The 16,988-nt window shown below is 43.9% G+C and overlaps 1 protein-coding gene across 2 annotated transcripts in view; it reads right to left on the bottom strand.

Moving 5' to 3' along the window:
• GNPAT (glyceronephosphate O-acyltransferase) overlaps window positions 1–16,988 on the bottom strand; it is a 920,813-nt gene that overhangs the window by 463,426 nt on the left and 440,399 nt on the right. For both annotated transcript variants that reach the window (XM_086927130.1, XM_086927131.1), the window contains exon 5: window positions 1,370–1,497. In XM_086927130.1, coding sequence (XP_086783256.1) covers window positions 1,370–1,497 — 128 coding nt within the window. The remainder of the gene's footprint in view (window positions 1–1,369; window positions 1,498–16,988) is intronic.

The raw sequence follows: 16,988 nt of genomic DNA, 5'->3' as shown, positions 1-16,988 counted from the left end.
TACATGCGCATTTAAGATGCAGCCACCACTCCTCCCTGTGATGTGGGGAGCCCAGCCAAGCCCCTTCAACTAAATACAAAAAATAAAATGATAATAACGGAGGGCAATTTTTTTGTATTGAGCTTGCAGTTGAAGCAGTGGGGCGACGTTCCTCCGCATCAGTGGAGGAACGGCTGCTGGACAAAGGATTATGGGTAAGCAAAAATCATTCATATAGTTTTAGAGGTCTGGACTGAGATTATGAAGCCCTAAAATTGAGTCAGAGGTGGTTCTCTGATATTTAAACGACTAATCAGTAAATGGACCAAATCTTTCTTGATGCTTCAAACATCTACCATATTCAGGCATTCCGTTGTCACTAAAATAATTCAACAAACTTCCAATACATGTTCTTGCAAAGTAGAATGAATATGTATGGGTTGTACTGTTTCATTGTAATAAATATCTATTTCATACAACAAAACAATCATAAATCAGTTCCAACCAACACAAAACACCCAGCTGGACTCTGGCCACCATTTCCTCAGCCTTCCCACCGAGGACTATGGCACACTCATGCAGGGACACTGTGCGGCACTCCAACCACGGTTCAACCAAACCTTCCTCTGCTCACATCAACACACGTGGACATAAAGGATCGAAGCACACCCAACTATGTTGAGTTCAATGTTGACTGCTTGCATGATTGAGCGCTGTACTGGGCCACAAAAGATATTATCAATAGTTTTCCCACTGTACATTGTAAATGTTAATAAAGATCAATTTTAAAAAAAAACATAAAAGCCAAGCACTCAAAATAATAATCTGAAATTAATAATTTGAAATTTTCAGGTTGCTGGGATGGAATAGTGTAGCACTAAATTAGATAAGTCATATTATCGGAGTACTGTGTTTGGGGGGCCACCAAGAAAACAACTAGAGTGATCTGCTTCGCTTTAGACTGAGGTTCCCGTTTTTGAACCCACTAAATAAATGCTTAATTGGTATTGGACCTGGAGTCACTTCTACAATCGAGCGCTGCCCTGTTAGACTGCCTAAAGCATACTAACGTTTGAAAGAGACTCATTCAAGTAGAGCTACTTTAACAGATACAGACTTCCAAGCTCAGGAATTAATAAAGGAATGAAAGTCTTTATGTCTTCGTAAAACAGGGGAAGGAGACCCTACAAAAAGTCAAAGATATGGGTGTCCGTTAGTAACAGAAAATGAGAACGAGCTAAAACCAGAATAAGAGTACAAGTTCTACTAGTTAGTCACGATAGTCAATTACAAGATGGATGAAGGATGTTGTTAATACATATTTGGGAAACAACCTTTAAAAAAAAAAAAAAAAACGTTTCCGATAGCTAAAAATACTTGGCTTGCTTACCCGCAGCATGGTTTTCACGTATTCAGCAAACACTGCCCAGTACAGCTTATTTCCCCTAAATGTGCGTGGCATGAAGAACGCTCCGCCCATCCGAAGCAACTCACCAACCATTTTCATTCCCAAAAAGTCTAGACACACAAAAACATAAGATGCAAAAACATAAGATGCAATGTCACATTTCAGAAAAGATCTTAATTTGCACATTACAATAAATCTACCACCCAAGCCTCAGCCTTTTAAGACAGCCTCTTGCTCTTGTTTAGGGCAATGCTGCTGAACATCAGATGATCTTGTATTTTTGACCCAGTGCTTTAAATGGGGAAAACAATAGTGCGGGTACTCATTTAAATGGGGCAAGTGGGCGGGGCTAGGTGCGTGGCCAAAGGCAAGACTTTACATACTTTTTGACTTCTATACTAGTTGTAGGTTGTAGCACATACCAAAACACATGAGAAATGGTTTCTAGGAACAAAATAGGTTAAATCGTTACTCAAGACAAAAAGACAAACACAGTGATATTTTAACATTTTCTAGTTATGTAATATTTGCAGCTTGAAAACTGTTATTTGCGGTTACTTGGCACAATTATATATATTCTCGAGCATGCATACACACACAGAAAGAAACAAGCAGATGTGCACACAAGGTATTTCACACATTTCCTTTAATATTCCCCCATGGGTCTCGATTTCCTCCCTCTTTTCTCTGACACGTAAACAGGCAAACATAAGAGGACACACACAAAAGAATTGGGTGGGATTAAAGCCATTTTAACCAACTTACGTCCCATGGCTTTCTTAATTGCACTGTCACTGGGCTGCCTCGATTCCTTACAACACAGCATGATGGTGTACACCCGGATATTATTCAAATGAGCCCACGCTGAATAGTACAGCGGGGCTCTGCTCAGGGCCACAGAAGTGTTTTGACTGTCACAGACAGGTTACCATCCCTAGCAGCTAATGTGCCTATCCTTTCATGGGTAACAATCCTCTCATCTGCAGTATAGTAGTGCCAGTACTCAGAGTGATAACAATAAGAAGTGCCGGTACTCAATACCTGTGAGTACCGGCCCATTTAAAGCTCTGTTTTAACCGATTTCTGAACTGTAGGGCTTCTACTTCAAGGAACAGTGAGCACTGCAGGGACTTTTTGATTGGGCAGGTGTACCTCAAACATGAGATGCTGTTCAAACATTAGTACAATGCAAGTGATCCTGTTGAGACCGAATTACAGAAATCGGATTGAAATAAGGATAAGAACATGCATCTCAGACAGTTGTGGACCGCTGTACATTTATGTTTTTACGGATTTACATTACAAATACTTTAATATTTGAAGCATAGGGAGATGAAGTGATTTGCCTCAATATACGTTGTGGTACCTAAACTAATGCAAAACTGCATCTCCAGAGCCATCATCCCTCTACAAATCCACAGGCATTAAAGCATTATTTATGTGTTGCGATATTTCAGAAGTGTACATTTTTCAAATCACAAGAGGTAACACAGTACTGCATAGAAAGTGCGCAAAAAGGACAATTATGTGTCCTACATTGGAAAAGTTATTTACCAGCAACTTAGGCAGTTTTAGTCAAAAGGCACTTTCCTATTACAACCTTGACTCAAGCAGCAGAAGGCGGTTATACCCCTTCATGAAATAGGATACAAAAGCGTGTACACGGCTCGGGCACCTTCAAAATCCCGCACATTTCTTGGTGGGGAGTTCCACTCTTCGGCGAGTCAGTGGAACAACTCGTGTCAGTGGAACAACTTGTAGCTGCAAAAGTAAAGCAAGAAGATAGTAGTAGATCATATAAGGAACTAAATATCGCAGCTAACAGAAATAAGCCTGGAAAATACGATATCTCTTTATCGACATGGTTACACAAAAATGAAAATAAAACTGAGGAGGAATCAGGTAAGAAGATGGACGATCAAGAGGATAATCTAAATATGTCAAAAAGGGGAGTTACAATAAAGCAAGCCACTCTGTCAAGCACTCAAGAACAGAGGGCTCCAGCGGTAACCTGCAAACCTACCGACACTAACAATTGGAAATCTGACGTAAGGAGGATTACATATGCGGAGAAAGTAAATACAATGTACTTAACTTGTCACCTAGCAAAAGAAGAGGACGCCCAACGTTCTCTAGCATCTCCTCAAAATCCTATACAAACCAGGCAGCAATGTCCTGATGACGGTCAACTTAGTATCTGCATTCCTAACCAAGTCAAAACTCAGAACAAGAGAATGGAGGACCAACATACCATAATAGGAAAAACAACTAAAGACCAGGGAGATCATCCGCAAATATGGTCTCCGGAATATGAAACGCAGGAAAACTGTGATACTTTAAACAGAGGCAATATCTTGAAGCTCTTGGCTGCAATTCAGGAACTAAAACATATAAAATTGTCAGATCTTGCAGCAGTGCAATTTCTCCCAGGAGAAATACACACAACAAAAGAACCAACATTAACAACATGGCAGACACTGGAGTTAGCACAGCTAATACTAAGCAGCTCTAAACATTTCTCTGCCTGGGGCATTCAATTAAAAGAACCAGTAAAACTGCGTTATCCATTCCCATTGAAAGAAATTGACAGCAGGACACAAAAAGGATAATAAATCACAAAAAACCTGCTGCACAGGTATATTCAATTCTACATAATGCAAAAGGCAGGAGTGATACAGCCCAGACCCCGGTTGTATAAATAAAAGGAACACATGGGGTGAGTGACCTAAATCAAGATCAATGGAACTGGCTAACCACTATATTGAATAAACAAAGTGTCTGACATAAGGGAGCTATGGTTTCTACTTCTGAAACAAATGGAATACACATGATATCTTGGAATATAGCAGGAGCCAGGAGACTGCTTGATGAAGGCCTCCCACTTAAGAAGTGGTCAGATTGTGACATTATAGCCCTGCAAGAAACTTGGTTGCAGGAAGATACTCCAATAGCAGGTTACGCCCACTATACAGAAGCTGCAGAAAAATGCTAGCACTACGGCAGGACAGTTGGAGGATTGACTGTGTATGTATCGACAGCTCTAAAAATATCAACAGAACAGTTGAAATCCCCGGATCCCAGCATACAAATTGTAAAATTCTCAGATCAAAACTTAAATACAGGTAAAACGATACTACTAACCAATTACTATACACAACCGAAGGCTCAAATAAAAAAAGAAGAAAAACGCTTTTTTAATTAAAACAATATCAAGACTACGTTGTGATGAGCCGACCTGGAATTTAATAGTAACAGGTGATTTTAACTCTAATTTGATATTCATGCCAGATGAAGACGAAATCCTAACAGCAGACATCTCATTTTGGTGTGTGCCACAGCAGCACAATACGGGGATGGACCGTATTGGTCAGCAACTAGTCACAGATATTGAATTCCAAGGTATGCGGGTCCTCAATGGAAGAAACAACAAAGATCGACCTCCAGAAACAACATATTACGTTCCAAGGGCGCACTCAACGTTAGACTTCACACTCTTAACCCTTCCTTAATTACCAACATTAGCTCGCTTCTACATAGAGTTTACCCCTTTGAGTGATCACTCAATACAGCAGGTCATCTTCAACCTAAACACACCAACTTACTAATGTTCCAGAGGGAGAAAATACTTCAATCAATTTAAAACGTCTGAAATGGACAAATGTAATAGACTGGTTTTCAACAATAAAGAGTCTCTTGGCCGAATTAACATCAGAACCCATTAATAGAATACAAACTTGGTCGCAATTCCTAAACAAATTAGCAAAACTATGAAAGTCTCAGAAATAAGGTTCAAAAGATATGACCAGACAGGAAATCTACCAATAGATCTGCAAATGCTAAAGAAAGAACTAATAAAAACTCAAAGGAACCTGCAACAGGACAAATCCAAGGGTGTATGCTGGAAATTATTTCAACAAATGAGAATACAATGAAAAAACAAATGGAAATTTAAAAAAGAGAAAGCCAAGAGTTTCTGGACTAAACTAATTTACAACTTAAGACATTCGAATCTCAACAAATTTTGGCAGACAAACAACTTGTGGAGACCTCGAAACACCTTAACATCGCAAATACAAGAGCAGGAGTGGGTTAACTTCCTCAGCGATAAATTTAAAAAAGAACAACTCCCCGACATAGTCAATTTCCATTTACCAACTGTGAAGCGTCCTATTGAGAATGAATTGAAATCACAGACCAATCAATCAGTGTACACAACAGAAGAAATAACAAACATAATAAAGAAAGGCAGAAGCGACGGCGCTCCCGGCCCGAATGGCATTCCCCAGGCAACCTTTAAATATGACTCAGAGTACTGAAGTTCGATCCTAGGTAAACTCTACATTGACGTAGAACTTAACAATAAAATCCCAGAAATTTGGCAGGGATCAATCATTACCCCTATTTACAAAGGAGGCGACAAATCGAGTTACAAAAATGATAGGCTAATCGCCTTACAGGATGTTGAAGCTAAATATTTTGCCTCATTAATCCTTAAAGACCTAGCTGATTGGTCTATAGAATTTGATCTAATACCAAAAAATCAAACTGGATTTAGGAAGGGTATTAGAACCATTACAAATATTCTGTCCATTTCAATGACTGCTGAAAGATGCAAAAATAGAAAACAAGATCGTCATCTGTGTTAGATAGACCTAAAAGCTGCCTTTGACAGAGTAGGTCGGAAACTAATGTGGTCTACATTAAAATCCTAGGGTATACCAGACAGAATATTGAAAGGTCTACTACTGTTTTACATAGATATCTGGGTACGCATGAAGCTTGGAAATGGAGCTAGATTATCCAGAAAAGTGTATACCAACATGGGTCTGAAGCAGGGGTGCGTACTGGCTCCGCGCCTTTTTAATTTATTCATCTCAGACCTTTCAAGACAGCTAGATGGATTTAACTCACAATCACCGAAGCTGGAAAAACTACAATTATCGCATCTCGCCTACGAAGATGATGTCGTTCTTTTAAGCTTGACTAAGGTAGGCTTGACAAGACTACTAAAGCACCTCTCCGAATGTCTGTCAGTAAATATTTTGGAGTTACATTTTTCAAAAACCAAATCTATGCTTATTACAAATTGAACAGCCTCGACTCAACCTATTAGATTAAAGGGCAATCTGCTGGAGAAAGTATTGTGCTACAAATATTTGGGATTTTTTTATTGATGATAAATTATCGTTTCGCGATCAGAAACAATTATGAGACAGCGAGCAGGGGCACTAACATTCACCCTTAAAAGACTTGCACAGAAACTGGAGGGTCTGTCTTTGAAACCATTATTTGAAGACCAGATAAAACTTGAGATTTCACCCTGGATTTTTTTTATTGTTTCTCTTTTAAATTCAAGGGGAATGGCACCAAAGGCAAAAGTAAATTTCGGTAAAATTGACATTTTTATTATGTTTGATTTGCCTAGTAGAGTCAGGGGTAGTCCTCCCCACACTTTCAGTAACTTCTTAACTTCCTTTTCGATTCTTTGAATATTGATATGTGTTACTTTATCCAAGTCTTTGACTAAGTCTATACCAAGGTATCTGATTTTATCCTTATTATAGGGACTGATAGAATTGTCGTTCCAGCTCATTGTTTCCGTCTTGTCTTGATTAATTTGGTAGCTAGAGAAACTTCCGAAACTGGTCAGGGTCTCTTCAATTGTTGTTAGAGATCCACTAAGGTTGTCTGTGAAAATCATCAGATCGTCTGCATAAAGAGCTATCTTCTTAGACCAGTCTCGGAAGGAGAAGGGGGATATTGATGGATCTATTCTAAGACGCTCTGCCATTGGTTCAATGTAGAAATTGAAAAGTAAGGGGGAGAGGGGACATCCCTGCCTTGTTCCTCTCTTTATCTGTATATTTGTAGTGAGGTTGCCGTTAATTAAGATTTTGAAACCATTATTAACGATAATTTCAGCCAAAGCTCTGCCACCACTATCATACACCAGTGCTGCAATGCACTGGAATGATTCAGAAACCCTAAACAAACTAATGACGCACATTTATAAAAAGGTTCTTCAACTCCCGTAGACTGCCTCACCAGCACAGATGCGCCTGGAGTTCGGGCTAGTGAATGAAATACTGGGCAGACTTTACACAAACATTAAAGCATGGTACCAAATAAAACAAAACGTTGAGGAAAACAGCCTTAACGAATCCTTGTGGCAGGAAATGGAACTAGATAAACACTCGCCAGCATATACATTTTTGGAATACACATTAAAGGTTACCTGCACAAGTTAACTGTGGAATAAACACATGTCCAACCAAACATTCAAATTAAAATTAACAAGGCTGCATATTCCACTCGCTACTGGTTGATAAAGACCTTTTTTTCTACAAGAAGTCATTCATGGACAGTGATCAACACTTATAAAACACTGAAACAAGCGGCCTATTTGGCTTCCACTTACTCCATTTACGTAAAGAGGAAGTTAATAACATTAAGGTTTGGACAGTTCCCCACTCTTGTGGATGCCCCTCATTGGAAATATAAGGAAAATTAAAATTGCCGGCATTGTGGCTATAAAATGTAAGATCTGATTCAACTTGTATGCCACTGCAAGATATTGCAACCAGCACGAACCACAATATTACGGCGAGCATTTCTGGATAGAGGCATAAAGTTGTGCAGAACAGCTATCATAAGAGACTGGACTCCACTGACCCCCAAATGAACTATAAACTGATTACATTTTTACGCACTCACAAAAAAAAACTGAAAGCTAAATCTGAGCAATGATAAAACATGAAGTATATTTTAAAATGACATACATTTTAAGATAAGATGTTTTTAGAGACATGTAACTTATATGTGATTTGTTCTTTTTAAAATTAGTGTTTGTAATATTGTTATGGTTTTAACTAACTGAACAATAAATAAATAAATCGCAAATCACTCTTCGGCGACCCCAAGAAAAAGATTACCTTAATGCCATTCATATCACGAATTCAGCTGCTGCAGTATCCAAGAAAAAATTTACTGCAGATGTTCTACTTTCATGCAAGATTGCCTTTCCCCCAAGTTGGGTCCCTACATCCTTTGCGCTCTTTAACTTACAATTAAAAAAAAACACCCTATGAAAATACCTGAAATAACGATGACCTGGGCATCGAATGTGTGCCCTGGCCACAGCCGTGGATTAGGCGGAGTAAATGGTAAGAAACCTTTCCTTGGTCATCAGACTATGATATTCCCAAGTGTTTGAAACCTACTAGCAAGCAGCACAAGAAGAATCAAGCCATCTTCCCAGAAAGCATAAGATATCCCAAATCTCAAGAATACATGCATAAACGCTAACGTGGCTATCTTGCCATAAAAGTGCATGCCACAAGTGCTGTTTAGATGTGATGGGATTGCAATGCACAGCGTTGAGAAATGGCAATCTTTAATCGTGCATCAACAACAGACAAGAAATTAGAGTGCAATTGCAGTAATGCAAGCTTGTCATCCAGGAGCATTTTACCCGGAGGAAATAAAAACTTAGTAGACTCTGAAACAGTAAGTGGAAGAAACTCACCTCACTGACTTTTATACTTGTAGTTTGAAAAACTCCTTTTCTACAGATGTATGGAATTCGCCACGCCTTAAAAGGTAGCACCAGAGCATTACTCATACAGGGATTTACTATTTTGGGAGCTGGGAGCATGCGCACCACAGGCTAAACTCATCTTCATGATCCAGTTAGATCCCACTCCTTAATCCTAATCTCAGTCTCCATCTAAGTTGTAGACAAAAAAATGAATGGACTTCTGGAGAAAAATGGATTTACACAAATATATACAGCACTCAGTATTACCTTTCTCCAGAGGCATGAGTACCACCATCAAACTTAAAAAAGATGGAGAAGTTAACCATTTTTTTAGGTTGAGCCTAGGCAGCACATGCACGGTCTCTCGAAATGTGGTATTCAGTCAGGGTGTTTACAGCCCGCCTCCAACTTCTGATTGGCTTTTGTGAGTCTCCTTTAAAAAAAATTGCTTCCAATTGGTTAATGATTCCTGCTTGTACCACCTTTTTTCTCAATAGTTGACTTCCATGAATCGCCAAGAGGACGTGTCCTCTTCCACTTCCTTTATTTTACTTTATGTGCAGGGACCAATTTTTTTTAATTCGAACCAGATATTCCCTGGCTCAGTGCTTTATCTTACAAACACTCAGATACAGAAGAGGCTGTCTCCCTCCCCTTGTTTTTTGGTTGCAAAGCAATTCATGGCTTTGGCACCCATCGCCGCTTGCAATTCACTTCATTTCCCCGTGCCATCTCCACACATTTGAATGGTTAATATCAATGGGGAAACCTGGCCTTGTCCATCTTTTAGGGTGTGTTCTTTGCCCACCTACATTTTTAGGTCTGGCCAAGAGACCTCTTTAGTTGTTTCACTAGCCTCATGTTTTCCAAAAGGTTACTAATAATATATATGTGCATGTAGAGACTTTTAGTCAGCCCTTATCAGTCCCTGATCTGTGTCATTCACATGTTGCTTCTGACCACCACAGTATATAGCATGTGGAAATGGGTCAGGCCACTTCAATTGGCTTATTACAGTGTGAGTGACTGCATTTTCTCTTTTAATAATAATAAGGGTAGCTTATAAAGCGCTTGGTTACGCAGAAGCGTGTCCCCGCGCTGCAACTGAAGAACTCTTGTGAGAGGTTGGAGACCAGTGAACTGTTATGTGGAGAACAGGTATGTTTTTAGGTTCTTGCGGAAGCTGGATTCGGATGGATCCAGACGGAGATGGAGAGGGAGGGAATTCCAGCTTTTCGCTGCCAGATGACGGAAGGAGCGTCCGCCCATACGGGCCCTTTTGACCCTAGGAACCTGAAGTAGGCCCCCATATGAGGAGCGCAGATCGCGGGCAGGTGTATACCTTGTCAGTAAGTTCTGGAGTGGGATAGGTGATTTCTTAGCCAGGATGCGGTGGCATGTACAGAGGGCTTTGAATTCCACTCTGCTTTTTACTGGCAACCAGTGGAGGGTTTTGAGAGCAGCTTTGGTGTCTGATCGTTTAGGGGTTTTTAGGATGAGACGGGCTGCTGCGTTCTGTATTACCTGAAGGCGGTTCATAGCTTTGCTGGTGGTACCCAGGTAAAGTAGGTTGCCGTAGTCTAGGCGTGATGTCACAAGGGCGTGTACCAGTGTTTTCCGTGCTGACATAGGAAGGAGGTCAAGGACCTTCCTTATGGTTTTTAGGACGCCAAAACAGACACCTGCAACTCGGTCTATTTGGGGTCCAAAAGATAGGTCAGCGTCGAGCCAGACGCCAAGGTTTTTTACTCCCTGGCGGGGTCTGGGAGCTTCACCCAGGCATGGAGGCCACCACGCCGATGACCAAACAGATGGGTTCCTCCCCACAACGAGCACCTCGGTCTTGTTGCCGTTTAATTTAAGGCAGTTGGTGGACATCCAGGTTGCAAGTTCTTGCATGCAATCCCTGAAACTGTCCATCGCAAGACCGGGTGCACGCGATAGGGAGATAGCCAGCTGTGTGTCATCGGCGTATGACACGATGCTCAATCCGTGACTCACGGCAATTGAAGCCACTGGGGAGACAGAGATTAAACAAGGTTGGGCTCAGGGACGAACCCTGGGGGACGCCCTGTCCCAAACCTATGTCTCTCGAGTAGTGGTCGCCCTGGCGAACCTGGAAGCTTCTCCCTGTCAGGAAGGACTGTAGCCATTGGAGTGCAGCTTCGGATATTCCTCCGTTGTTCAGACACTGTAGCAAGTTGTTGTGCGCCACAGTGTCGAAAGCTGCACTCAGGTCCAATAGGATGAGGGCCATGGTGTGTCCCTCATGCGTACACATGTGTTTTCATGCGTTTTCATGTGTTTTCATGCGTACACATAAACTTCAAAACTAGACCACACCAATGCCAGGGCTGCTAGCCAATCCCTGCGTTCATTATATTTTTTTGTTTATTGTTGCACAATGTCATTTTTCTTTTACTTTTTTTTAAAATAACTATGTGGATGGCAACTTTAGGTGGTGGCATTGTTACTTTTGATTGATTTGACACTTTCAATGTTTATTGCGTATGTTTACATTTCAGGCTTCCCAAGGTCGTAAATATTGGGTTGGCTTGTTTTCCTCTGTTACTGCTTTCCTCTCACAGCCACTGTTTCTCCTTGTGCTGCCCCTTCTCCCCACCACCCTACCCCGCCCTTGCTCGTTAGTCCTTGCTTGTTTGTTTTGATAAAGCGATCACCCTTCCTGTATTCTTTAACATTTTTAAAGCACTGTACTTCTGGACATGCTTTCAGGCACTTACGGATAGTGCTGCATTGTGTAGGTGTATAATATAAATAAACATATTAAAACCAAATCACATGTGTGTGTCTCGAACAGCAAGCCCGCGAGTCCTACAAGGAAAGTTGGACGCACAGCCAGGACAGTAGACCGGGTGCAGTGTGCCAGCGCTGCCTGCGGTGCATCCATGCATACACCTTGGAATGTGTGATTTTTCTAAGGGATGCCATTACCCACATTGTGTTCTGGCAACCACTTTCAGAACAGAATATTGACCTAGTGTCGTTTCTGGCTGGGTTTGTTGGTCATCTGCCAAAAATGCAGAAATGTGGAAGGACTGGTTATACCTTTTCTTCACAGGGGAGGCCTGCTGGCCCCGGCAGCGCCCGTCTACACGACAAAGGGGCAGTTCTGAAATACATCTCTATCGCACTGCAATTTGCTCCTTGTAATTCTTTTCATGTGCAAATTCTAAACACATGAAGGTCTTTCGTGCAGTGCTTATTAAAGGCATACAAGCAGCTGAAAAGCAATATTATTTTTTAAGCGGTTGTCTTCTTGTTCCGCGGGTGTCTCAGTGTTTTATCCGCACAAATGCCAGAAGGGATCCGCACACAAAACAAAGAGGAGTGTCACTCAACCAGGTGTACATTCTCAGACTTCCATCCTTCCTAGAGGTCACCATTGTTCAAGGGAGCCCAATATCCCCCACACACACTGCAGGGGGCCACCCCACATAAGGGGCGTGGTGCCGTTAGTGGCAGCCAAAGGGCCGCATAGGTAAGGGGTCCCTTCCGGATCGTGCGACCCGGAAGGGATATCGGTGAGAAAAAACAGGAAGTGCGTCAGGGAATAGGGTCAGAGTGACCCGGAAGCAGTTCAGGAGCGCAAGGCTTGAAAAGCCAGCGCCTCAGTTTACGCCCCCTCTTTGTCCACTTTGCCTCCCAAGAGTCGGACGTCGCATAGGAAGTCCTGGTGGAACCGTGTCGCGGCAGCTGGGGCGCGTGGAAAGTCATCCGACTTCAGGTGCAGGTGAGTGGGCCTCGCAGTGTGATAGTGTTGTTGGAAGGTTGTATGTGTGATCCGTGCGTGAATTGTGACCAGCATAGAGCGTGGGGCTGGTCAAGGTGAGCGAGCGTGCGGATGAGGGAAAAAATGTTCACCGCTTGTGGGGGCTTGCCTGAATCGGGTCCGGGTATGTTTGTGAGCGCCTCGAGTGCGTGACTTGGCCGAACACAGCGGCGGTATGAGCTTTGGGCTTGTGCGGAGTTAAGAGGCAAGTGCGAGGCACTGGAAGAAAGATTGCAGGATTTTTTAAAAGGTTTGTTCGAAAAGCGGCATCGGAGCAATAATGAGCGGCGCAGTGGTGAGATAGAGCTACACATTTGGCCCTCAAGGAAAAGCGCAATAACGAAGGTCCAGACACGCGGCTCAGTTTCCTTGATGTAGCAAAAGCGGACCGCGTTGAATCGAATGCCCTCTTACTGCTTGTAATTCTTAATGTAATCGAAATTGAATACTGCCGAGATGCGCGGCTCTTTGTACCAGATAATGAAAGCAGAAGGCGCCGCATCGGATGCATTCTAGTGGCCGGTTAGCGCACTTGGTTAGAGAGTGGTAATGATAACGCCAGGCAAGCGGGTTCGATCCCAGTACTGGCCATGGAAATGTTCCTTCTTTAAAAATTGTGGTACACCTCGAGCATTTGAAATGGAATACTGCCGTCATCCTTAGGCTGTGCTAGCGCTACGGTTTAACCCTCAGTGTAACAGCCCATGCTTGCATTAAAAGGTGATGGTGGCGGCGGTAGCGTTAGGCAATAATACTACGTCCTTATCATAGAAAATAACTCAGCTGAACACCTATAAGGAAGGACTCAACTATGAGAAACGAACATCAGGGCAGCTAACAGGCTCGGGAGTAATCGACTAATGGCAAGTCACCAAATAGCTCGATCGAGTTACCATGAGGGGGTAGATACTGTGGGCCAATGCTTTGCATACACTATTAGTCAAGAAACTGGGCAGCGGGCGGCTTTAGCATCTTAGGGAGCTCATCATCAAGCGCAATTGGCCCACAAATTAGCAATCAATGCGGGGAAGCGCTATTTAGTTGCAATGCATCTGCATAATCGAAGTGCTCAGTGTTGCTGTAATTGTTAATGGAAAATAAGGATCTTGACGCCAGGTAACAAATGGGTGGCTAATCCGGAAGGGTGTTTTGTCATTAAAAAGAAGGTCTAACACATTTCTATTTTATTAAGTGCAGAATGCCGCCGAAACGGCCAACGAAGGGCAAGGGGGCCATGGTCAAAAGAGATGACTACCTGGCATTGACGGAGCTGCTGGAGTTTACAAAGGAAAAAGGCGTCGATTGGGCGTTAAAGACAATGAGAGAAGGGGCAAGAGCGCATGCCCAAGAGGAAAGAGGGCGAGGCAAGCGAGCTCGGCGCACACCGGAAAGGTTTAAAGAGGCGTCTAAGGAAAAGCGGCCCAGGGCAGTCGAGTCCCAACCAGCATCCTCAGGTGAGAAGGAGGTGCTTGAGACAATAGACTTGATTCCTAACACAACCAAAGAAAACAGTATCCCTCAGTCGGGCGCAGTTGGGGGAAGCAACACTCAGTCTAACATTGCGCAGCCGGGGGTGGCGCCCGTCGCAAATGCGGAGGCGCCCGGCGCACAAGCACCCTTACCTCCAGTGGTCGCACAGCCGGGTAGCGGAATAGCACAAGTCTGGGTGCAGTCTGGGGGGTAGCGCAATCCCCAGGTGTACTAGCGACAACTTCACATGGGCAGGCAATTAGTAATTGCCCTGCTCGCGCAATGGTACCCTCCACAGCTTACCCTGGATTTGTAGGACCAGTGGTTATGGGTCCATCTCCAAATGTAGTAACTTTGTCCCCTCAGGGTCAAACAGCAAACACCGGCGCAAATTTGGCAGGGCCAGCACTTAATCAGATTCAGGGAGGGACGGGGCCGGTGCCGGCGGGGAAACCGTCATTAGCTTACAGCCCTTTAATGTACGGTTCCTCGTCCATGACTATCGCCATCTGCGGGGATCACATGGCATGTACCCTCAGACACCAAAGAAAAGATTCTAAAGGGAGAATATATTGACATATTCGATCTCATCAATGCAGGTGTGGTTCCAGGTAAGGCTAGGGTAGGTAAGGAAGGCGAGTACAAGCAGAAGAAGGTATGGGTTGACTGGTCTATAAAGAATTGGATTACAGGATTCGCCATTTACGCTGCCATCATGGTAGAGAGGTACCCCGCGGTGGCCCCTCAGATAATCAGTTACATATCTTTGATACATGGGGCGGCCTCTGAGTTCCCAGGCACAGGGTGGTTACAATATGACACCAAGTTCAGGCAAATGAAGGCAGTACACCCCGAGATAGCATGGGACCAACGCAAGATTAATGTATGGCATGCGGTGTTTTATTCCACTGCACCTGTGACCAAGACTAGTTACCTTTCTCACAATCAGCCCTTTCGGAGCGATAGGGGGGCAGGAGATAAAAAGCAGGCCTGCTGGCTGTATAACAAGAATGAGTGCACCAGAGGGACTACGTGTAGATACAAGCATTGCTGCTCCTTCTGTGGGGGTCCGTCTCATCCAGAACTCAGATGCTTTAAGAAGTCAGGAAGACCAAGGGAACAGCCGGCTCAGGCTGCAGCTAAAGGGCGGCCCCCACAGACATCCGAGAGATCTGCCAACACCCATTAAGACACACGTGCTGACACCTCATTAGCAAGTACGACAAGCTACAAGATGCTCAGTTTCTACACAATGGTTTTATGTCTGGTTTCCGTATCCCGTCTTCAGCAACCCCCACCAATGTCCCCCCCGCGCAACCAGAGCTCAGTGCTGCCGAACATGGAAGCAGCTGAAAAGAAAATAATGAAAGAAGTTGCCTTGGGGAGGGTGGCGGGTCCCTTCAAACAATTGCCAAAGCCTGATCTGGTTTGCTCTCCGCTGGGGTTAGTACCTAAAAAAGAGAAAGGGAAATTCCACCTGATACATAATTTGTCAAGCCCCCCAGGGCTATCCGTCAATGACAAGCTCGACCCAGACTTATGCACGGTGCGCTATACAACGTTTGACACCGCAATCCAAAAGTTGCAGGCCATGGGGGAAGGGGCCTTAATGGCCAAGTCCGATATCGAGGCAGCATTTAGGCTCCTGCCAGTGCACCGGGAGGATACTAAGTTCTTGGGTTTCACCTTCAGAGGAGATTATTTCATTGACCTTTGCATGCCCATGGGCTGTTCCATTGCTTGCGCAGTATTTGAGTCTTTTGCCAGGTTTTTAGAATGGGCAGTGGAGCAATTCCTTTCTACAGACAAATCCCATGCGGTGGTACACTATCTAGACGACTTTTTATTCATGGGACCTCAGGGTTCGCAGTCATGCAGGAAAAGGCCCTGCTGGGCTTCCAGCACCTGGCAAAAGCCCTGGGAGTACCACTGGCAGCAGAAAAGACTGAAGGGCCAACTACCTGTTTAACATCCCTAGGAATTGAAATTGACACTAGAGAAGGGGTTTGTAGGCTACTGACGCCTGTTTGGGGACAAGGAAGGTCACATTACACCAGCTGCAAGTCTTGGTAGGACAACTGAACTTTGCCTTGAGAGTCATACCGATGGGCAGGGCCTTCTCTAGGAGCATAGCAAGGGCAATGTTAGGGCTTCGGGCTAAACACCATAGAGTTAGGCTGTCAGCGGAAGTGAGGAATGACCTGAACATTTGGAAGGACTTCTTAGAGAACTTTAATGGGTCCGTGATATGGCGGAGACCGAGCTCCTCGAACGCAGAGCTTGAATTGTTCACTGATGCGGCAGGTAGCGTAGGCTTCAGGGCAGTCTTGGGTCACAAGTGGTGCATGCAGCATTGGCCGGAGGAATGGGCACGACAGGGTCTGACACGCAATGTTACTTTCTTAGAACTGTTTCCCATAGTTGTGGCATTGCACCTGTGGGGAGATATGCTCGCAAACAGGCACATTGTTTTCTGGTCGGACAGCATGTCAGTGGTGATGGCGATTAACAATCAGAGAGCAACTTGCACATGGGTGCTGCGCCTATTGAAAGAATTAGTGTTGCAATGTCTGCGTCGCAATGTACATTTTACTGCAAGGCATGTTCCTGGGGTAGACAACCAAGCCGCTGACGCCTTGTCCCGTTTTAAGTTGGCAGAATTCCGCACACACTGGCCGCAAGCAGACAGAGAGATGACGACCTTCCCGGCGGGGCTATGGAAGCTTGGTGCCCCGCAGCTCCTGAGTTGATAACAGCATCCCTGGCCCCCAAGACTAAGAATATGTATGAGAGGTCGTGGC

Source organism: Lissotriton vulgaris, chromosome 6, assembly GCF_964263255.1.
Source record: "Lissotriton vulgaris chromosome 6, aLisVul1.2, whole genome shotgun sequence".
Classification (NCBI taxonomy): Eukaryota; Metazoa; Chordata; class Amphibia; order Caudata; family Salamandridae; genus Lissotriton; species Lissotriton vulgaris.
This window is presented reverse-complemented; position numbering and strand designations above follow the sequence as displayed.